At 36.4% G+C, this 24101-nt stretch overlaps 2 protein-coding genes across 7 annotated transcripts in view; both read right to left on the bottom strand.

Annotated features, from left to right (window-relative positions):
- Nucleotides 1–7878: 7878 nt before the first annotated feature.
- On the bottom strand, nucleotides 7879–23159 carry LOC149180552 (uncharacterized). 6 transcript variants are annotated; one of them, XM_089416174.1, is made up of 5 exons: nucleotides 23110–23159; nucleotides 22875–22926; nucleotides 20634–22574; nucleotides 20413–20502; nucleotides 7879–20267 (listed from the first exon to the last, which is right to left on the bottom strand). In XM_089416174.1, exon 5 carries the CDS (start codon nucleotides 10666–10668, stop codon nucleotides 9220–9222), a length of 1449 nt encoding a protein of 482 aa, XP_089272300.1. In that variant the 5' UTR covers nucleotides 10669–20267; nucleotides 20413–20502; nucleotides 20634–22574; nucleotides 22875–22926; nucleotides 23110–23159; the 3' UTR covers nucleotides 7879–9219. The 6 variants fall into 6 exon arrangements, with proteins under 6 accessions (XP_089272300.1, XP_089272304.1, XP_089272299.1 ...); XM_089416178.1 differs by lacking the exon at nucleotides 23110–23159 and having other exon boundaries at nucleotides 20634–20751; nucleotides 22466–22574; nucleotides 22875–23099; XM_089416173.1 differs by lacking the exon at nucleotides 23110–23159 and having other exon boundaries at nucleotides 22875–23099.
- Nucleotides 23160–23240: 81 nt separating this feature from the next.
- Nucleotides 23241–24101, bottom strand: part of LOC149180551 (uncharacterized) — a 172559-nt gene continuing 171698 nt past the window's right edge. Inside the window, exon 5 of the mRNA XM_089416180.1 lies at nucleotides 23241–23440. Coding sequence (XP_089272306.1) covers nucleotides 23379–23440 — 62 coding nt within the window. The 3' untranslated portion in view covers nucleotides 23241–23378. The remainder of the gene's footprint in view (nucleotides 23441–24101) is intronic.

The raw sequence follows: 24101 nt of genomic DNA, 5'->3' as shown, positions 1-24101 counted from the left end.
ATACCACGTGTGAGGTAATGTGGGTATACTTGGAGGTGATTATGTTAAAATTGATTTTCAAATAAAATAAAATGGCTATATTTTTTAATATTAAAAGTTAGTTTTAATTTGCTCCATGGTGTGGATTAGTTAATGATGGAATGGGTTGTTAAGGCATTTTTTATAATGTTATTGGTTTAAACTTAGATTAACTTAGTGTACCACATGTGAGGTAATGTGGGTATACTTGGAGGTGATTGTGTTAAAATTGATTTTCAAATAAAATAAAATGGCTATATTTTTTAATATTAAAAGTTAGTTTTAATTTTCTCCGTGGTGTGGATTAGTTGATGATGGAATGGGTTGTTAAGGAATTTTTTATAATGTTATTGGTTTAAACTTAATATTAGCTTAGTGTACTAGGTGTGAGGTAATGTGGGTATACTTGGAGGTGATTGTGGTAGTGGATAGGATTGTCACGTAAGTGCAAGCTCGCTATAGTTGTCTATTTTCTCATATTCAAAAAATAATAATAATAATAATAATCTTATTTTTTTAATTTTATTGCATTAATTATCTATCAAAATTAGATGTTATTAAAATATCATGATTTTATTGGAGGTAGTTTAGGTGATGACAATAAGGTAAATTAATTTTCTTGTAAGGATTTTCCTAAAAGACAACTCTCAAGCAAGCCACCCAATGTCACATTGGTGGCTTTCTCTCACTCTTTAGACTACACTGAAGGATATCCTTGTCTAAAGGGGGAATCCATAAACATCGAACTAAGCTAGGTCATTGAGTAATGAAAAAAAGTTCCTTAACAAAGACTAGTGATTTGCCACTACTCACCCTCAAAGTAAAAGGTTAGGGATAAGTGTGTGAATAGTCAAATAAACCATGAATTATGAACAAATTTTGAATGATTTTAATTAGAAAACTATGCTTATTCATGCAACGAAATTATACTTAAAAAATGAAAAATAAAACTTGTTCAATTAACTATATAACATGAGATGCTAGTGAAGCATATATACAATGGCACAATAAAAATAGAAAATGAATCATAAATAGTGTCCATACAACTAAGACATTAGATCATTCATTCATCATATTCATTATCATTGGAGATTGAGAGTTTTTTATCATCATCAAGAGACCATTCCATAATTAAGAGATCATACACCAATAGTATTAACTATGTTTGAGACGTCAAAGAGTTATGTGTTTGCAATGATAAATAAAGGAAATGTTCAACTTTTCGTTGTTAATAAGGACAATGAAGACAACAAAGTTGAATGTGGACCACTTACACATTTGTAACATTAAAATGTCATCCATTTATCACCATTTATAGTTGGGTAGTTTGTAAATGTAGAATTGTAACCTAAATGATGTATTTGTAACATTCTAAAGTATGTAATTACAACTAATAAACCATGAGCAATACAATTAGCGTGTGAACACATTAAAAACTATGTATTTGTCACAAATTGCCATTAAGACTAGAGACCAGTGTAACTTTTAAAGCACCCTTGAACAAAAAGAAATTCCATATCATGTTAACATCAAATATTTAAGAACTGCATGCATTGTCTAAATTGTGTGTAGAGTGCACCAATAATGGAACTATTGGGCTTCGATCACTATTTTGTTAATGTGGGTTAAGATGTGACATTTAAAATTAGAGATTGATCATACATCTATAAAAAGGAAAGCATGTAAACCGTCAAGATAATCTTAAAAATAGTGAATTGTTATCCTTATGAACCAAGTCATTTCATGTTCCCATGCATTGATTTGTGTAAGGGTGTGGTTAAAATGTCAAATGTGTTAAAAAAATGTAAGAAGTAAATGTATCAAGAACAAAATTTGATTATGATGCAGATTTGTAAACCCTTTTCACAATTATTAAAGAGCTTAAATATCAAGGTGCTTCATGCATTCATGTACTCATGTGAAGCTTAAGAGTGTTTACTATGGCATAGATATGTTACCTAGATATGTCAAATCCAACATGAACAAGTATAGATATGATAATTTGTCCTTACAAGTAAAGCGTTAATCATTTTTAATTTTGTCACTTATTCTCTAGTCATATATTTTAGTCATAGACTAAATTAGTCATTTAAGTTAGTCATTTTTAGTTGAGTCACTTAATTCTAATCATATATTTGATCCCTAGACTAAATTAGTTGTTTAAGTTAGTCACTTTTAGTTCGGTCACTCAAAATTGCTCAATTCTAGTAGTAATTCAATTGAAATTATTGTGGTGACTAACTTTTTTAGTCACGTTGTCACTAATCTCTCATTTTGTACTAGTGATTGTTCAGTAGGTGAGGGTATAGCTCCCTCACCTTCTCGGTCTACAACCATTTGGCTTGAGAAGGCTTTTGTCTCTTGAGTCCCACTCTAAGGTATTCAACATCCCCTCTCTTTGAAGTCCTGGTTCTTTTGTCAAGTATGAGATCTTCACTAGTACAAAATGGCTAATTAGTTACTAAAAAAATGAATAAAATTTGCATATAAATGACTATTTTTCAGTCGGTGACCAATAGTGGCTAATTTACAGTATCTTATAATGTGACAAACTTTTAGTCGTATTTAACTTAGTCATTAATTGGTTGTCTCAAATTGATCATCTAATGCTATATTTAGTCATTAATTGGTTGTCTCAAATTGATCATCTAATGCTATATTTAGTCATTAATTTGGTCATTAATTTAGTCATTAATTGTCGTTAATTGTCATAATTAATGACCAAAATACACAACAAAATATACTACCATATGATCACCTGATAAAACCAATTAATGACCAAAGAAATATGACCAAAATATTGGTCGCGTTATAAGACACTATAAATTAGCTACTAATAGTCATATATATGCAAATTTTAATCATCATTTGAAAACAATTAATGACCAGAGAAATATGACTAAGTTTTAGTCGTGTTATAAGATACTTTAAATTGGCTATTAATAGTCGTATATATGCAAAATTTAGTCGTCATTTGTAATCACTGATTTAGTCATTTATCCTTTTTTTTGTAGTTTCATATTCATTATATAAACGACTGATTTGGTGGTTTATATTCATTTCATTTACTTGCATTAATAATCATTATAAACGACTAATGTAGTTGTATATTCATTTTATTTGTGCTCATCTTTAATCAATATAAAATACTAATTTAGTGGTTTTAGATTAATTTTGTGTTCATTATCAATCAACATAAATTAATTAGTATGATTTTGCGACTAAATTAAAAAAATGTCATACAATGTACATGTTCATCTAATATGAAAATGCAAAGTTACATGTGTTAATGACAATACTAAATAATGTCAAGTACAACTATCAATAATTTCAACCACATAAATTATATTATATGAAATGTCAAGTATTACAATATGAATTTCCAACTCAATATTGGTAGGACTACAATTTACACATGAAATATTGTTTCATCACTTCAAAAAATTAACATTGTGTTTCCAAGGCATTGCAAGTGAATTCCGAAATTTAGAAGACTTGACCATCAGTTTGGATCTGATGCAGGATATTGGCGTTAAGAGTGTCACTAGACCAATTCTCTTCTCTCTCTTTTTCTACATTCGTCGCTCCAATGTTGCTTTTCTCCTCTTTCTTTAATTCTTGCTTTTAACCATTAATAATGAATTCCTCCTCTGAAAATGAAAGAAGATACAATTCAAATTATAAGGCATGAAATAAAATGAACACCAAAATATAAAATAAATTAGACTATAAAAGATTTATACGACATATACTTCAACATCAGCAATATCAATGCCATTTTTTCGGAAAAGCAAGAAACTCGAACAAGTTTTGTTTAGTTGGGCGATAGTGGCTAGTAGGTGACCAAACAACCTGTATAAACAAAGCAAATAAAATGTCACCATAGATAAGAACACCTTAGAAACTTAATATTTAACTTTCAAGAACATCTCAACATAAATAAGTAACCATTTTCTTAGATCAATTAGTTCTCCAAGGAATACAATAAAATAACTCCCTCAACAACTTCCTTACTAGAAATAACTATAAGTTGTTGAGATCCACATATTTCTCCTAGAATAATTAATAAAATATCCAAGAAAAACAAATTCAAAAATGTTCTTATATAACCAAATCCATTAGACAAGCCAATAATGCTAAAATAATATAGCAACTCACTTGAGTGTGAAGAAGGACCCAAAACTCCAACCAAACAATGGATCCAATCAAGGCAGATTCATGTGATACACCCAATACATGCGACAGATTAATCAATCATTATGCAGGCTCAATGAGTTAACATAATAAAAATCCAACTCCATTAAATTAAAGTGTCACGCGTCCTCCTTAAAGGTCATGAGCTCAGTAATGGAAAGGTCAAGCCACAACTCAAAGACATAGCTTCATTCACATGAACAACTATCACATGATGGATCCATGTGCCAAGAAATAAAAACAACTCCACAGCATACTATATGAATCCACCACTACGACAATATGTGAACATTTGGACCCATGACATCACAATGGTAGCGCCATAATATTAAAAGGTGAACATAGCATGTGATAAATAGTGTATCCTTCACAACTCATGGGCTAGGCATGTTTACCCACGACTCCATGAAATAGTGATGTACAACCCCAATGAATATGATATTGTTTCTATGTAAACAAATGTGTCGTGGATAAAGAGTGTGGCCAACCATATGTATGGGAAGCTCAAAACAAGGGTAGGACTATACCATATAATGTGCAAGATATAGTACAAGTTGTAAAGTATGTGCCCACCATGGTATAAAAAGGCACTGCCTTCACCAGAATAATAATATGTTATTTTCACATGTGCCAATACAACCCCAATAATAAATCAAGATAGCAAAGGGGAATGTGTCAAATACTTTCCTCAAATGTGATCGGATCCTTGCCAACATGTGATGACCATAGGAAATATATCAATAAGTTATAGGGAACCTCAACAAACAAACTGATCAAATATCACCCCACCTAGGTCTCACCAAGTTTCAAGTGATGATTAGCAACATAACATGTGAAGTGTGCCCTCCTAATAAATCAACCAATGATTTATCATCACCACCATAGCCAATCCCTTGGGGAATTAGACCCATCATACACAAGCATAGGTGTAGTACTCTCTAAACATAATAAGCAACTTACCAATAACAACATCATGATGCTAAGAATAGTCACATGAAGAAAATTTAAGCACCATAACGAAATATTCAATAGCATACTAATCCATCAACCATAGATATGCCACCCAGAATAAAAAACCAACAGATAAGCCATTACCATTGATCCAAAAGGGATAAAATAATCTCATCCAATCCAAAATACTAAAGCAACCTAATGGAATTACCATCTCCAAGTAATCACTTCTCATAAACTTATCATCCTGCAAATCCCTGTAATGTTTCATAAAAATCACACATACAATCCTCATGCAGTATGACGGGTAATGATGACACAAGTGGAAATAATATAGCACATTGATGATTGAGGACTAGATTCTTAGTGCTTGTGGTCATGGATTCCAATGTTAATTCCCTAATAGTAATAATTGATAGTAGTTCTCTAGGACTTTGTTATAGATACAAAGGACTATATCCATGTCAAAAAAGCAAGCTAGATCTCTAATCTAGTATTGTAATAGAATTCAGTTCTCCAACATGATGCACTGATATAAAACATGATGGTAGAGTCAAGGATGTTGTTATATTCCTCAATAGCAGCCTAATGAAGGTAAAAATCAATAGATACTAGAAGCAAGATCTTCAAGCTGGTCGGGAAGTTCATCAGGATAAGAATCTAGGTGAAATTTTTAATGCTTTAGATTTAGCCTAAGCATTCACTTTATGGCCAAAAATTTCAAGCGTCGTTATTGCAAAATTTCAATTTATTAGATGATAACTTAACATAATACAAAGAGAAATTCTTTAGAAAAAAAATGGATAACTAATCCAAATTTCATAAGCCATTTTACCTTCTAGATGGGAAATATCATTATGTCCAATATCTCAACAAATAAATGAATGTTGTCCAAATAATCTAGTTTATTATCAGTGATGTCCACACACATGGAGAAAAAGAGGCCTACATATTTCTTGTAAATCACCTTGGGCGTTCGAAACTGCAAGCAAAATGAAATTAAACACAATCGCGTGTGAGTACAATTTATATATAATACACATGAAAGGAAAAGAAAGCTAAAACCTTGAGAAATCTTTGCCGTCTAGTAATTTCAAACTCTCAGATCTATACTAAAATCAAAGAATAATATAAATACAAAGTATTGGGCGAGCAAATGGATCACCGCATTAGTATGGCATGCTTCCAAACTTCTATATCATCTGAATTGAACTTTACAAGGGTTGAAGCATTCAGTTTGATACCCTGTTAGGTTAGGGTTGTAGGGGTTGTGATTGCATATGCAGTTAAGGCTACAAAACCAAAATCACAATGCACTTTTCCATTCTCCCTTCATTGCACAGAGTTGTACACTCTACACCCTGTTAGCGTTTGAAATTTCACCTCAGGCTGAGAAGGCAAATCTCAAAGCTACATCAAACCATTTCACCTCGTAGCTAGCCCTACGGGGTATGAGAAGGCTCTCTCCGGTCAATCTCGTTAAATTTTCAATGGGAAGAGATGACCAATCAAGGTAACACAGATATTAGGCTAGTAAACTGATAAGGAGGATTGATTTAAAGTTTTTTGAGGTTTTTGGTGGCAATTGGAGGGAGTGCAATTCAGGGTGCGGGGATTGAGCTCAGTTTTTGCAGGTGGGTCTTTGGGGCAAGGTAGGAGTTTGTGCTGATGCCTTTAGCTGAGATGGATGATCAAGGAGGAAAGAAGAGAGGCTAAAGAGAGCAAACAATGACTTTGAATCCTCTCTAGACAGTGGAAAACATAAACATTAAACAAATTTGAAAGCTGAGCATGGCAAGCATGAATTCAAACTTTATCACTTCATTTGTTTAATAAGCTGCAGTAAAGAAAGAGATGGAACACATAAACACACTTACAATTACAATAAGAGAACACACCATCAACACAAGAGTCCACAAGAATCCCAATGATGTCTGCAAAACCCTGGTCTTCCTTTTCCTCAAATTGCAGAGATACAAGTAAAATATACAATAGGAGCTTCTCCCTCAAGAGTCCAACCATGAAAATGAGCAAGAGAAGGCATAATATAGATGATCTAACCTCTTTCCCCACCTCTAGGGGTCGAGCTCAGCTTCCTAGTTGCTGTTTCAACTAATTCTAAACTGAGCACTAGATAATAGGCAGTCAAAACAACTTGCCTCTAAAACTTAGGAAACCTATCCATGCATTAAATATTTACCATTTACATCAAAGAATCTTCTAGAAGTGATGAAGGAGAGTAAAAGTATCTAAGTGCCATGAAAATTACACAAAAATCCATCATTTACATGCCTCAAAAGTCAACCAAGATGAAAACAGTGTTTTGCTGGCCGAACTGGTCAAAACAGGCAAATTTCCCTGACAGGTCGCGCACATCATTCTGACAGGTCGCGCACATTCACAGCTCTGTTTGAGGGCCTTACCGGTGTCCAAATCAGGTGCAAGATAGCTCGTTGGAAAGGTCTGCGAGTATACTTTCCAACCCCACCGGAATTTTTGAATTTGGAGTTGTTTTGACCCCTCAAAAGTCATTTCTCCCAAGACAGCTTTCTGCAACTCAAAATAGGGGCAGAAAGTCAAAATTTGCATGTATTTTGAGCTTTTGGAAGCCCAAATCTCCATAAAATCTGAAACCCATCCATAGGCAAGTGTATTTTTGCATGAAAATTCCAAAAATGCAAAGTTTTCCCCGTTCTGAGTTGCCCCCATGTAGGGTCGCGCGCGGGGTGAGACCCGTCAAATGGCCAAAACCTGTAAAATTCCCAAAAATGCTAAAAATGCTTCAAAACTCTCAAAATTTCTTGGGTTTGCTGCTAGGAGGAGGCTAATGAGTATCATGGTGAGTGAGAGAAGCCTCGGCCAAGATACGGAGGGGATCGGGCCTTTTCTTCCGTTTTTGTGCTTTGGCCAACCACCTTGGATCCGGCGATTGTAATTTTGACATTTCTCTAAAACCATGACACCTGTGCAAAAAGTGAAAGAGGTTTTTCTTCTTTGGCATGTTATGGACAAAAACCTCTCTCAGTTTTCCAAAATTCATCTCTGATTGCTCTGAAACATCATTTGAGTGCAACGTATCCCGATGTGAGGAACAAGGGATTTTGTCGAAATGAAGCGACATGAAGGGGATAGGGGGCTTCTAAATTCTTGGGGAAATTTTTGGGAGTGGGGAGGGATGTTAGGAAGCAGGGGAAAGTGGAATCTCAGAGATTGAGTGAGGGGAAGGGGTCCAAAAGGGCAAATCACAGGCCAAACCTAGAAACTTGCCAGGTTGTAGCTAGAAACTAGGGTTTGTGCAAAAATGAGGAATTTGGCGGATCTAAGAGATGGGAAGTGTTTGATAAGGTACATGAAGGATAGGGGAAGGTGTATGAACACCAGGAAACAAGTTTTGCCGATGATTTGACCATCCAAGAGAAATTGGCTTCAAAACCCTAGGAGAGGGAAATGACCTTGCCTGGGCGCAACTGAAGCATGAACAAGACGTAAAATGACTCATTAGACACTGACATGATAATGACAACCCTATGAATGATGATAGACTCAGCTAAATGATGACATAGACCGCCATTTGGACAACTTTAGAAGAAGTGAAAGCAAACCCTAGACCTAATGCCTAGTGACCAAATTTTGCTTGAAAACTCTTTGAAATGACAAAATTTGACCTTAACACTCTGAAACCACTTTGTAAGAGCATATTTGATCACTGGAGGAAGGCTGGAAAGACTGACACTAACATTGGCTCCAATGGGGATGGTAGCTCCTTGGAGGTACCAAGAACCTTAGACCTCTGGGAGAGCAGACCAGTGCTTTCTCATCATTGGGCAATGGAGTCATTATTTGACAAACAACACAAGACTCTGACATATTTATTGAATGAAAACTTGACTGAAAACTGACTGAAACTTAACTGAAGCTTGACTCAAACCGACTCGATGACAAATTGAAATGACGGAAAAAACTTGACTCTAACAAACTAACTCAAGACCTGAACTGAAAACTTAAAACTTGATGGCAGTACATAACCGCCTGTGGTTCTTACAAAACAATATATCATCAAACTATATCATAATGCCAATGCAACCAATCAAGAAGATGGCTTCTTGAATGATTCTCCCAATCAGATCTCATGATCAACAATAGATGCTGGTAACTAGGCATCCAAAACCATAGCTGACCATGATCTCCTTCATCACTGAACACTGCAATAAACACTATCACTGCTGGCTGCAACAAACTTGCCAGAGGATCGTGAAAAACATGAAGATTTGCCACTGCCACCTCCTGCTGAAAGAACAAGGTTTCCTTTGCTTCAAAATCTGATCTACCTTCATCATGTGCTTCGGTAAAAGTATGCTCATGGGTTTCAAAAAACTCTGAACAAGTAGATGAGCAGATCTCTTCTTGGAAAAACATTTCAGCACATGAAACATATGAAGAATCTGAAAGGTAATCCTGTATGTTCTGATCTTCGGTAGTCTGACAATATGGTAGGTGATCTTCATATGATATGACAGCCGGATTATCATCTTTGTGAAGGAAAACATTATCTGTTTGCTGATCTACAAGACAATCATCTTCTTCAACAGAGGAAGAAGTTTCCCCAACATTTTCCTGACTATGTGTGCATTGCAAATCTGCTGTAGCTTGGGCTGTAACAAGACCTTTCAAGAGCTGATCTATCTCCTCTTCAGACAAAGGAGACAATGCCTTTTGTTTCCTTCTGCTTAAACAATGATTATCTTCATATGACAGGGCACTCAAACTATCATTTAGTACTGAGCTATTGAAAGGAGATTCATCACTTACTTGCACAAAAGTATCACCTTGTTGTTCATGAACATCTGAATCCAAAACTTTGTCTATGATCTCAACAGTAGAGCTCTCTTTGATGGGTTGCATGCTGCTGTCTTCTGTGGGCAGATCTGTAATAGAACCCTCTCTTTCATCATTTTCAGCCATATGACCATCTTCAGCCTGCTGATCTTGATTCTGCTGCAAAATGTCCTGATCATCTTGATGAGTATCCACTAGTTTCTCATCATGTTGCTGAAATGGATTCTCATACAAAGCCTCCATGATCTCGACATCCATGAAATTATCATCTTCATAAAACTTCTCAAGGCTTTCAATAAAACTATATGCATGCTGGCAACAGTCTTGAACTAGATTTAATGATGGATAAGAGTCCTTATATCGTTCAATGAACATAGCATGAAAATCCTTTAAACAGTAAATACAAGCAAGCGGCAAACTTTCATACCATGATTGAGCTTTACCTTCCAGAGTGGCCAGGAATATTTTCATTAAGCAATCTTCAGGAAAATACACCTTCAACTTGCGAATATGCATATGAAATCTAACTAGATGAAGAGCAGCATCCTTCTTACCATCATCATTAAATGTAGGCAAATTCCTTGACCAATCTACCTTTGGAATTTTGTTTGGAAAGCCAGGGATGTGATCTCGACTCAAGGGAGCATATCTTCTTGCAATCTGATCCATCTTGAAAAGCTCACAGCTACTGATCTATCTGCAGTGAAGTCACCATGAAGCATTGATCTCTGGAGTTTTCAGTGAAGGAGTCGCCAAGTGAATGATTTCAGCCTGTCAAGTGCCTGATCGTTGTCCACTATCAACAATTAGATCTGAACTTGATACATGTACTGGGGTAAAGTGTCAATGAAGCGCTATTTTCACAAATCCCACGGAGATAGACTGAAGCAGCGTTTATCTACTTGCGCTGATGTAAAACAAGAGCGTTTTCGAAGGCTACCTGGCGTAACTTCAGGCTCCGTCTAAGACTTATGAAATAACACATTCAATGAACAAAGATTGATGTTCTCCCCAGTATGGTCGCCAGTATGTTAGCGTTTGAAATTTCACCTCAGGCTGAGAAGGCAAATCTCAAAGCTACATCAAACCATTTCACCTCGTAGCTAGCCCTACGGGGTATGAGAAGGCTCTCTCCGGTCAATCTCGTTAAATTTTCAATGGGAAGAGATGACCAATCAAGGTAACACAGATATTAGGCTAGTAAACTGATAAGGAGGATTGATTTAAAGTTTTTTGAGGTTTTTGGTGGCAATTGGAGGGAGTGCAATTCAGGGTGCGGGGATTGAGCTCAGTTTTTGCAGGTGGGTCTTTGGGGCAAGGTAGGAGTTTGTGCTGATGCCTTTAGCTGAGATGGATGATCAAGGAGGAAAGAAGAGAGGCTAAAGAGGGCAAACAATGACTTTGAATCCTCTCTAGACAGTGGAAAACATAAACATTAAACAAATTTGAAAGCTGAGCATGGCAAGCATGAATTCAAACTTTATCACTTCATTTGTTTAATAAGCTGCAGTAAAGAAAGAGATGGAACACATAAACACACTTACAATTACAATAAGAGAACACACCATCAACACAAGAGTCCACAAGAATCCCAATGATGTCTGCAAAACCCTGGTCTTCCTTTTCCTCAAATTGCAGAGATACAAGTAAAATATACAATAGGAGCTTCTCCCTCAAGAGTCCAACCATGAAAATGAGCAAGAGAAGGCATAATATAGATGATCTAACCTCTTTCCCCACCTCTAGGGGTCGAGCTCAGCTTCCTAGGAGCTGTTTCAACTAATTCTAAACTGAGCACTAGATAATAGGCAGTCAAAACAACTTGCCTCTAAAACTTAGGAAACCTATCCATGCATTAAATATTTACCATTTACATCAAAGAATCTTCTAGAAGTGATGAAGGAGAGTAAAAGTATCTAAGTGCCATGAAAATTACACAAAAATCCATCATTTACATGCCTCAAAAGTCAACCAAGATGAAAACAGTGTTTTGCTGGCCGAACTGGTCAAAACAGGCAAATTTCCCTGACAGGTCGCGCACATCATTCTGACAGGTCGCGCACATTCACAGCTCTGTTTGAGGGCCTTACCGGTGTCCAAATCAGGTGCAAGATAGCTCGTTGGAAAGGTCTGCGAGTCTACTTTCCAACCCCACCAGAATTTTTGAATTTGGAGTTGTTTTGACCCCTCAAAAGTCATTTCTCCCAAGACAGCTTTCTGCAACTCAAAATAGGGGCAGAAAGTCAAAATTTGCATGTATTTTGAGCTTTTGGAAGCCCAAATCTCCATAAAATCTGAAACCCATCCATAGGCAAGTGTATTTTTGCATGAAAATTCCAAAAATGCAAAGTTTTCCCCGTTCTGAGTTGCCCCCATGTAGGGTCGCGCGCGGGGTGAGACCCGTCAAATGGCCAAAACCTGTAAAATTCCCAAAAATGCTAAAAATGCTTCAAAACTCTCAAAATTTCTTGGGTTTGCTGCTAGGAGGAGGCTAATGAGTATCATGGTGAGTGAGAGAAGCCTCGGCCAAGATACGGAGGGGATCGGGCCTTTTCTTCCGTTTTTGTGCTTTGGCCAACCACCTTGGATCCGGCGATTGTAATTTTGACATTTCTCTAAAACCATGACACCTGTGCAAAAAGTGAAAGAGGTTTTTCTTCTTTGGCATGTTATGGACAAAAACCTCTCTCAGTTTTCCAAAATTCATCTCTGATTGCTCTGAAACATCATTTGAGTGCAACGTATCCCGATGTGAGGAACAAGGGATTTTGTCGAAATGAAGCGACATGAAGGGGATAGGGGGCTTCTAAATTCTTGGGGAAATTTTTGGGAGTGGGGAGGGATGTTAGGAAGCAGGGGAAAGTGGAATCTCAGAGATTGAGTGAGGGGAAGGGGTCCAAAAGGGCAAATCACAGGCCAAACCTAGAAACTTGCCAGGTTGTAGCTAGAAACTAGGGTTTGTGCAAAAATGAGGAATTTGGCGGATCTAAGAGATGGGAAGTGTTTGATAAGGTACATGAAGGATAGGGGAAGGTGTATGAACACCAGGAAACAAGTTTTGCCGATGATTTGACCATCCAAGAGAAATTGGCTTCAAAACCCTAGGAGAGGGAAATGACCTTGCCTGGGCGCAACTGAAGCATGAACAAGACGTAAAATGACTCATTAGACACTGACATGATAATGAAAACCCTATGAATGATGATAGACTCAGCTAAATGATGACATAGACCGCCATTTGGACAACTTTAGAAGAAGTGAAAGCAAACCCTAGACCTAATGCCTAGTGACCAAATTTTGCTTGAAAACTCTTTGAAATGACAAAATTTGACCTTAACACTCTGAAACCACTTTGTAAGAGCATATTTGATCACTGGAGGAAGGCTGGAAAGACTGACACTAACACACCCCATGTGGAGGATATGTGTCACATGTCCCTTTTTGTCATGTGTATCAATTAAAATGGAAAAAATTTGGCATCTGACTTTGTTAAAATTGGCAACTAGGGCCAAATCCCACTTTGGACAAGTCTTTTGAGGAAGATAATTGTGGCATTGAATTCCTCTTTTCGAGAGGACCAAAATAGACCTATAGAACACCAAATTTGGATAAGGGAAAATATTTATTTATTTAAAAGAAATCCTACAAGTCATGGCTTTATTAAAGCGGGAAAATTGAAAATTTGAAATTCAAATTTGCCTCCAAATGTCAAGGTCGGTTTCACCTTCATAAGGACAAATTGTCATATATATAGAGGCGTCCTCCATCTTCATTTGCATCATCAAATGTCTAAAATCAAGTCTGAGGCAATCGAGTTCAGAAGGACGTCAAAAGGGTTTATGTTTTGTGCTTTCTTTCTTGTCACGGGTCGAGATACTCATGAGAGACAGTCGTTGGACTGAAGGGAATACTCTTATATTTGCAGGATAAAATCAACGACCAGAACATGAGGCTGAATTGTGTAATGATTTGTGGGACAGTTTGTGATCATCCTAAGAAAGAATCTCTTATCTTTTAAGACCACTCTCCTGATCTATTGTCTCAGCAAGGATCGCAGATACTAGTCCAAAGAACCAAAAGCAGCTTATGTTGGATCTAAGTCAGCCCCAAGTGCCAGCGAAAGGAATCTCCTTATGTGCCTAGGTCAATTGTAGTGGAATGGATGTATGTTGGGTTAATTGAGTGAGACAACAGCATATAATATGCAGCCCTAACCAAATGACGAGCAACCTATCTTGACATAGTCTTGGAGTTGCAGACATTGAGCCACTTTCTTGTCTAAGGTTGGAATTTCAAATTGGCAAGTCTGTTTCACTTTGTTCTATTGTACACTCTCTCTCTTTGCTAAACAATTGACATTAATAATAAGAATATTTGATCAAGGGTTTTCCCCGTCTTGGGGGATTTTTCCCTGGCTTGTGCCATATTATTGTGTTCTCTTGTCTTGGCTTGTCTTCATCATCTATTATGTTCTCTCTTCAGAAAGTGTTAATATGATAGTTGAATTAAGAAATGGGCTAATATGGAACTGTGAAGAATCTATCCTAATAAAAAAAACATGTGATAAATTTAACATGGTATTAGAGCTAGTGAGGACAAGCCCAAGCAAGAGTCTGAACTTTTTCTTTCAAGTTGCAGATCTAATTCTTGTCTAAGTCATTAGAGGCAATCATCTCACTGAGATATGGTGCATACGAGTTCTTGGAGATATTCTATCCAGATCAAGATCTCGTGGTACCAAATTTCGGTGAAGATACTATGAGTCATCTTATTATTTGGTGCCTGGAGTAATTCTATGACAGAGCTTGCCCATTCTGAAGTGATCTACGACAAACTGAGGCCACTGTGATTATACAACGAAGCGTTTTACAGATTCACAGTCATTTTGTGCTAAGGTAAACATTCCATGGAAATCTAGTAACGAATATGCTTCCTGTGGTGTTTCTATTTATGATCCAAATATTCTAAAGAAAGCGAGATTTGATGGTCAGGTTTGGTGGCCAATCAAGTAACCACTAGGAAAAATTAGGGTTTCCAGGAGGAAGTGACAAATATGTTTTCTGCGAGGATTGTCCAAAATATTTTTATATTGGATGGGCTCTTATCTGTCACATGTGTTTTGCTTCTAGGGGTTTCACTAAATTTTTGCAGTGACAGTGACACACCACTCAGTAGTTAACTCCTACTAACGATATTTGTTGAGTAAGTTTTTTTTTTTTTTTTTTTAATTTATGGCGGTTATAACTTTTCACATGCATATTTGTGTCTCTTTGCCGTTCAGATCTGCGACCCACTAAGGATCAGATCTGCGGTCTGGAGCTTCATAAGAAAAGGCGAAGTGCTAGGCATTTGTGTTGTACAAAACCACTTGGCCTCTATACACCAAACAATTTGGAGTATTTCTAGTCTGAAGTGATATTTTTTTCTATGTTTATTCATTTGGTTAGTGGCCTCTGTTCAAGAACAATTGAAGTTCTTTTCTGAGAATCTCGATTAAAGAAATCTTGAGTTGTAGAAGGAACTCCTACATGCACCGAAGCCAAAAGAATAAAAATACATGGTTTTGTAATGCAGACATAATAATCAAATTACTTGGTCATGCATTGATCAAGGGACGAGTTTCTTGGTCCACTAATCCACTGATTGTGCCATGGTCGAAGCATGAATTATGTTGATGGGAATATTCCTATGATCAGTCTTTTCATATTTACATTGAGTCCTGTGACATATTGAAGATTTGTAGAAAGCTAGGATCCCTGTGACAGTGAGCTTGGATTCCCTGGTATATCAAACACCATCACAACCCTGCATAGATCATGAAGCTTACTCTCTATGGTCTAATCTAAAAATTGAAAATAAGAAATCCAATAGAGACAACACTAGATCTTTAATTGGCATAAAGATATGTCTCAGAGAAAGGATGCATAAATCCAACATAAATTCTTGAGCTGATATCAAAACAAATTTGTAAGGGAGCTCTACTTCAATGATCAACTTCTGAAAGATCATATGGTTTAGCAAAAGAAATAATGCTACATCTATTTTACAACTATGTCGAAGAAAAACTCCATCAGTTTTTTATTATTAGCACTTGAGCATCAGAGAAGACATTTTTAAGGATTCATAAAATTCATACATATATGTCCTCATCCCTCCTCAAGGATGACAGTCTTATAGCTCTTTAAGAATAATGTCCATTATGATTTTAATCTGAACAGAGAACCAAAGGACATAAAGCAGAACATCGGTAATCCACAGACCTGAGGCACAAGAGCTATGTATGATGGAATCTTGTAGCAGTCTTGAGAGATCTCCTGAAGGCAGCTATAGTGACGGGCAGATTGAATACAGAATCCAATTCATAAGACAACAACAGTAGCATAGAGAAGCCTTGGTCTTTTCACTAGTGTGGTTATGACATCGTGAATTCAGTGTTGTTGAAGCAAGTTGATCAGTCTAGCAGTAAAGGCTTGTAAACTTTATATAACAACACCTTATGAAAACACATTTATCTTCTTGACAGTATCTTAGTTTTGTGCTACTCCATCCTAGTAGCATAATTGATGTTGTTGAGCTTAAAAATATGTTAGATGCTTGATTCACGAAAAAGTTGTTATTTAGTGGAGATTATATAAATTGACAATTATGAGAGATAGAGATGTATAGGAATGATCATTGGAATATATCTTGAGCAGTGATGATTCACTTACAGAAGTTCATATGCAGAATATGGAGGATTGTGCTACTTGACAGTGACCAAAATTATGATATTTGAATCATTAGTAAGGTCTCATCACTTTGTCCTTCAGTCTTAGGCAACAGCTCAAATAAACAAAAAAAGAGGGGGATTATTACATCTGTACATACTACTGGGACAAATGATGATGATATATATGTTTCTGTCCATTGACATAATCAGCCCAATATCAGATGAGCCATCTTATGGAGATTTCCTATCTTATAGCAGCTATGGGCATCAAGAAATGAAAGCATCTGGAAGCATCTGATTCAAGAATCAATCCACCTTCTATTGAAAAGTTTCAATTATGTAACTCTCAAGTAATAATGGTATTCCTGAAAGTATATAGACCTACAGCTATCAAGGATAGAACCCTGTAAATATTTTTAGCCATATGCAGCATCAGTCCTTCTATGTATGACACTGCCCCTTCTATGACATCTCAGCAAATGCAACTCAACATCATTTTTGTTCCCTTTTCAGTTCAACATAATGCATGATATCATTACAAGTCCAGTAGTCGTGATGATATGTTGATGACAGTATTACAGTCTTGTTCACAATCAAAGTTGTGAACAAGACAGATGTTTTAAAAAGATCATCTATTATCTGGGGCGCATCTCACTTGAAGCTTTCAAACTTAAAGAAGAAGAAGTGGATGGCACTTTGAAAACTCCTGACCTTCATGACAATGGCCACTTAGCATATACTGAACAAAAACCTAAATCTGGGTATAATGTTACTATTGATGTCTATCAAGTCACAGTGAGAAGGCAATCTGGACACTTTAAGCCTAGACAAATATATATTGAATTGATATCCCCAACTTTTCCATGATATTTCTCAATTTTTCATGCATTTTGAAGATTGCATAGACCTTTGAAACTCAACTCTGAATATATTTTGACACCTTTTAATGAACACTTGGTAATTTACCATGTGCACTCTAACAACAACACCACCACCAATAAGTAATAACTTGATAAAGAGTAGTGGTTGGGTTCACACCTTTCAAGCCAATACTTCAGCAAAAGAAGATGTGGCGAGCTTAATTTCACAACTTCTGGAGGAAAATTTGTACTAGATGATTCAGTAGTTCACACGTTAGTCCAAGAGATGGGAAAAAAAAGACTACTCAACGTGCCTTAATTCTATTTCATTCAACTGAATGTACACGGTCCAACTGACCTCCAACTGGAGAAAAGATTCATAAATCCTGCCATAGGTCACAATTTCAGTAGAAGTGCCTTGGAATTTTGTTGTAGGTGGTGCTATGTCTCATGAGCAGGGTGGTATTAGTATGCAAGGATGGGTTTTCAGCCTTAGGATATTGGGCATTTCCAGAAGTCACAACCACTTGGCTTCTAGAAGCTCCAAAAAACCCATCCTAAGGTTGTGAGCTGTCACAACTTCGGTATGAACCTCAGTTGCATGGTAGTCATTAACTGAATTAAGGGATCACACTAAGGTATCTACTACGCTAAAGATAATACTGTTCCTAAGGTTAGTGCCTAATCCAAATCTAGAACAACAGTTGACTAAAGCTTAACAAAAGAACACAACTAACTCTGGAACAGCACACTAAAATAGCCACTATGCTAAGGATAACACTGCTCCTAAGGTTAGTGTATATACTCCTATGATTGATCACACTCTATAAGACTGTTGCAACTCTCTTGATCCTTGACCAGAGCTGTGTTGTCACTACAAACACCTCTGCCACACACAGGAGCCATGACAGTTGGATCTGATGTAGGTTGTTGTATCTGTTGAAGGTGAAAAGATCCATGGAAACAAGTTACAAAACTAACCCTTACTTTTCGCAAGACAATTGCTCTCCACCAACCCAAGTTTCTCCCTCATCTATATATTCAATACATTATATTTACCCTATATGGATTTCTCATTCATGTCCTGTTTGTTTTGGACATTCATTAAATGAAGCACTTAGGTTTAACTAATAAAATAGTTGTCATGACCAACTTGTCCTAGAAAATACAATACCATGCACTGGACGGACAAGGTGGCAATGGAACTCAACCATTTTAAACAGGTTTTTGGCCTAATGGGGAAGTTCTTTGTCACTTTTCAGCAGTGTCCTGGTGGAAGCTTCCTCAGGGCACAAACAACAGCCAACATCATAGCTAATTTCAGAAACAGCTAAGATGTCCATAGGAAAATTATGATAAGCCATGAAAGGACCATCTTTGATTTGGAATTAGTTAAAAATCTCTTCTAACAAACACAAACTCGCCACATTTCTATGGCTGATCTAATATCATAATGCTATTTACATAAGAAGATGAGAATACACACAGTTCCCGCATGGCTTCATACAATTTTCTATTTTTCTGGGACATCATAACATGACTATGGGGCGATGAAAGGTCCAAGACATCATCCAAATGACCTTCAAAAGAACAAACTGGTTTTTCCGAAAGCAAGAATACACTTTCCAGCAGCAAAGCACAGTCCATTATCGATCTCTTTCTAACAGAGGTGGCCTTTCCTCTTTTCATTTTATCTACGAGGTTTTCAATATTCAAGGAAACCAATTCTGGTGAACCATTGATTGTAAAATAGGGCATTGGAGGCACTATCATCTGGTTTATTGGCAGATGCAGCAAATTTGCGGTCTGATTCTATCACCTTCTAGTGTCCACACATAAATAACAGGGTCTTGATCAACTCTAGTAACATAATGACCATCCACGTTGAACTTCATCGTCCAAATACAGCCATGATGAGCTTGGATTTCTTGATGCATGTAAAGTACTGTTAATTCCTTGCAAGAATTTCCATATTGACGCACTTTCATCTGTTGTGGAATATACAGGAGAATATTCTGACTATCATCTGTAGCGAAACTAGATCTCCTTCCCCCCTTTTCGAAAGAAGTGCCCCTCTCATCACTTCTCTTCTTATATTTGGTCCCCCAAATTGTGTGGAAAATAACCTTGATAGTTTTTAACCAACCCCCTTTCTTTTTGGACTTGAAACTAAGCCCTTCCATTTGAGTCAGGATCCTCTTTCTCCTCTGCATGTTCCACATTTTCCCACAACATAATTTCCTGGACAATAGGAGAATTCCCAACAGCTCTCTCAAACTCCTCCATGGTTAGCTTCTTGCCAGTTTCTGTGTCTTTGAGAGCTTGTTTCACATGCCATCTTCGCCTACTTCATTCACCACAAACTTATTTCCATTATCTAGATTCTTTATGTTGCAAAAAGACCCTCCATTGTTATCTGTGTGAGAGACAATGCCAATGCCATCTCTCCTAGCTCGTATTGCTTCTCTACTACGCTAAACTGCTAAATACCCAAGACCAACATCACTAGACCTAAAGAACCTGCACAGAGTTTGAATTTCTCTTGTCATTTCTGTCAATTCTGCTTCCAAGGCTACTAACCTGATCCCCACCAAAAGAAAAATGATTGTATCTCCTCCTTTCGGTGTTTGTTATTGCCTGATTGTTATTGATGTGTATCATTCTTATTTTCTTGTAATATATGTATCTGTGCACACAACCTGTTTGGGGTCACACATTCAAAACATTCTCGTTTCAGCAACCCATACCCAATTCCAAGTTTCATGCGACTTAGGTTAAAAAAAAAGACTTTGCATTCTTTCAATTAATATTAGATGAATCTAGACAACAAAAGCTATTATTTACCTGCCAGTGCTTTTAGCATGTTTTCCTTTGTTTTGGTACCTTGGCGGTTCAGCTATCATTATGTACTCCCCATCACAAGTATGTCGATGTCTGCAAGTTAATACAAGCACATAACTTTTCCCATTTACATCAAGACAACATATTAACAGGAGGCATTATAGATAGTCTGTTATCATATAAATAAGGGACCTACCTCAAAATAAAATAATCATTTGTCTTACCAGTGCCAATGGCAACTAACATCAACACAAAGTTCATTATGAGCATCCCTTCTCATACAATCTGAAGTTGAAGGTCATCGATTCATCACCTCTTTATCAGGTCTCCGCAAATTTGACACTGCAATTCATAACACATCCAATTTCTCAAATGTGAGAAGTAAAATTCATTTACACTCGTAGTTGTCCATGCTACATTTTCTGGATATAGTTCAGAGTTGTGGAAATCATCTAGCATTAAAAAGAAAGAAAGACTAAAAGTTATGAATCATAATGCAAGAAATGGTTGCCAAAAATATCAAATAAAATCATAGGACAAAAAAACCACTTATTTCCAAGTAAAAGCATTGATTAAAGAAAAAGGAAGAATTAAAAAAATGGTTGTTAAATTCCAATTAGCATAATTCATATCACACCTCCGGTTATCTTGGATCTATCTATAGTATTTGTACTCTACTGACTTCAAAGTAATCTGTAATCTCCACTCATGAAGATTTCACATGTGTACTCATCTTAGGTTGTTCCAATGAATGTGCATTGTACACACAAGACAGAGAGTGACTGCACACCCTCAAATGCTCTATAATCCCTTGTTGAAAATTCAAGATTCTCACTTGAAGCATCCTTTCAGTACTTCAATAACCAGCACCAGCATCAAAATCATAGATTGGTGGACAAATATAGGATCTACACTACATTTTATCAACACAATCCATACTGTTAAAAGTAGGCAATTTGTACGAAGTAAATAACTTTCAGAAAATCTTACTTCATTTTACAAGCACCTCCAGTGGCATTTTAATAGCACAAATTCATTATTTATGTGTTTTTCTATGATTTCCCTGCTTTTATAAATATTTTCATCTGAGTTGGCATGTTGAGATCCTGGTTTTTTTGTAACACTATCAATGATGACCTCAACTTTTTCATACTTTCTCAGTTTCATGAACTTCGTTGACATAAACCACCAAGGACCCTAAATTTCCTTGCCTTCCCATTACAGTAGTACTAAAACTGTTCTAAACAATCAAAACCATTAAAAATGTGTTGGCATATCTTTCATAAACAATCTTCTTTGTTCATTTCCACCAATTAACTGAGAATTCTACACCATAAATCAGACATTGGTTAAGGAATTAATTACAGGACATCAAGACCAAGGTATACATTGCAATAAAGAAGAGCACAATAAAGTGACCTCTAACTCCTGCGATCAACTCCCAAATCAAATATTATCAAAATTTTCAGCCATACGACCAACTCCCTATTCCAAATTTCCAGTTATGGATATAACTCCTAGATTATATAATTTTTCAAGAGTGTGGTGTACAAAATACCAAGAAATGTTATTAGTACCAAAGATGGCACCATTTTCAAGTAATCTGTCACACTTGGAAATCCAAATGTATGAAATCATGTTTGCAAGACAAAACTTAGAAATTCCTTTGGTGTTTACTTTAGATTATTAAGTTTCCCAATTACATTTTAATGTCCAATGATAATAAAGTAGAGGCCAATAGCTAGCTCAGATTAGGAATACACAATTTCCCCAATCGATATGTAAGCATATCCATCAATTCCTTTTCTTTTACCAGACCTTCAAAGAATAAAAGCAAACCTGACTCTAATAAAATAAGTTTGCACACCTACACAATGTTCTGCAAACCTTCAGAAGGCAATAACAAACCAAGAGAAGGATTTCCTTGCAGAAACATAATAACATAACTAGTAAAGAGGGATTGCAAGATAAATATCAAGTCTGTCTGCTCCAGCTATTGCATCATGCCTGGGTTGAAGTTAAGAGATTCCCTCCAAATGAGCTCTTTTATATGTACCTCAGTGAACGAGGGCTACTCAAATCAAAGTTGAAAGGACTGGGGCAGCTGGTTTCATCATTGATGTCATGCAGATTTGGCAAGTAAGGGTGACTCGAGGCCTCTTGAACTAAAGAGCAACACAATAATAACATATAACATGATTCAGTTGAAGATGAGATAAGAAAAACTAAAATCATATTGCACATCTTCAGTGTAGAACTTCCCTTCTCCGGGGCAAAAAACCTGATGCTATCACAACACATCTGAAAATAATAATAACTAGCCAATTATAAGAGAAACAAGTAAAATACATGTAATGTGTTTTCTTGTATCAAATACAAGCATTTTTCCAAGTAAATCTACAGCTGCTAGAGCCATGTTAGGGAATTTCTAAGAAAAAGATCGCTTAGGAAACTGTGGAAGTTACCTGCTGTATCTTCTAGCATTGTCACTCAGTAAAAAGTCAATATCAGAGTCATCTGGTGAACCAATTAACCGTTAAGAAACCAAACACAGAAGAAATCAGTGTCTGATGATTTAAGATAGGTAAAGCAGCCCATTTCAATTTGTATCTCAATTGTTATCATTGACATCAAATCATTTATGTTTTAAGCATAGACTTGCCCATCTTTGTAAAAAAAAAAGAATGAATAAGCATTTACCTCAGTGATGAGCATTAATTGTTGAACATAATCTTTACCAGGAAACAAGGGCACCTGCTTTAGTTCTCCACAAAAATGCAGCCCACTGACCAGATATCAATGACTGCTGTATACCCAGGACATTTCAATAGTGTTTCTAGTGCATGATACCAATGAGTAACAACATACTCTGTCATAAAGTCTGTTTCTGAAGTAGTCTGTGCAATCCCAAAATCACATTTTTTCGGTCACAGTTTGCATTTAGAAGCAAATTACTAGACTTTAAATCTCTATGCAGAATATTTGTTGAGTGTATGTACTTCAGCCCTCTCAATAGTTGATATAGGAAAAACTGCAAAAGGACATCCATGTCAAGATGCATAACCATGCTTATTATTGACAGATAATGTAGTTGACAAGTTGTAATGGATATTTCCCTAACTTCTTATTAGATAATGTTCCTACCAACACCCCATGGATAATAGTGAAGACCCTTATCCACTTCAATATGAAGCAACTGCAAATATATTTGCTTATCCAGAGCAGCCAAATAATGAAAGTATAATTTATCAAATCTCATGCTCAAAGCAAAGATATCTTCACAAGAGAAGGTGGACTGCTGACAAATGATAAAGCTAAAATATAAGCATTGGTACACTGAATTTTCTTTGGTTGAAATATGAGTTACTCTGCCAGCTGAAAAGTCATTAAGCAACATCTCAGGACACCACAAACAAGATGAATTCATAATTATGGCATACAACTCAGGTTACTATCTTTAGTTTTAGTAAATCCACACTATGATACACTTACAAATAATACAAGTAACACACTAACCTTCTAACAGAAGTGCCAAACCAAAAATGGAGTGTACTAGCTTGAATGTTTAGCGGAAATAATTAGTGCAATTTTCATTTTCTCAATTGTGAGTGGTACAGGTTCCCTGTGAATTTAGCAAGCTAGATCCCTAAGTATACAACTTCCAATTGACAATTGGACAACAAACTTTCCAA

Source organism: Pinus tabuliformis, chromosome 3_2 (assembly GCF_031772625.1).
Source record: "Pinus tabuliformis cultivar Carrire ecotype Pingquan chromosome 3_2, CPIR1, whole genome shotgun sequence".
NCBI lineage: Eukaryota > Viridiplantae > Streptophyta > Pinopsida > Pinales > Pinaceae > Pinus > Pinus tabuliformis.
This window is presented reverse-complemented; position numbering and strand designations above follow the sequence as displayed.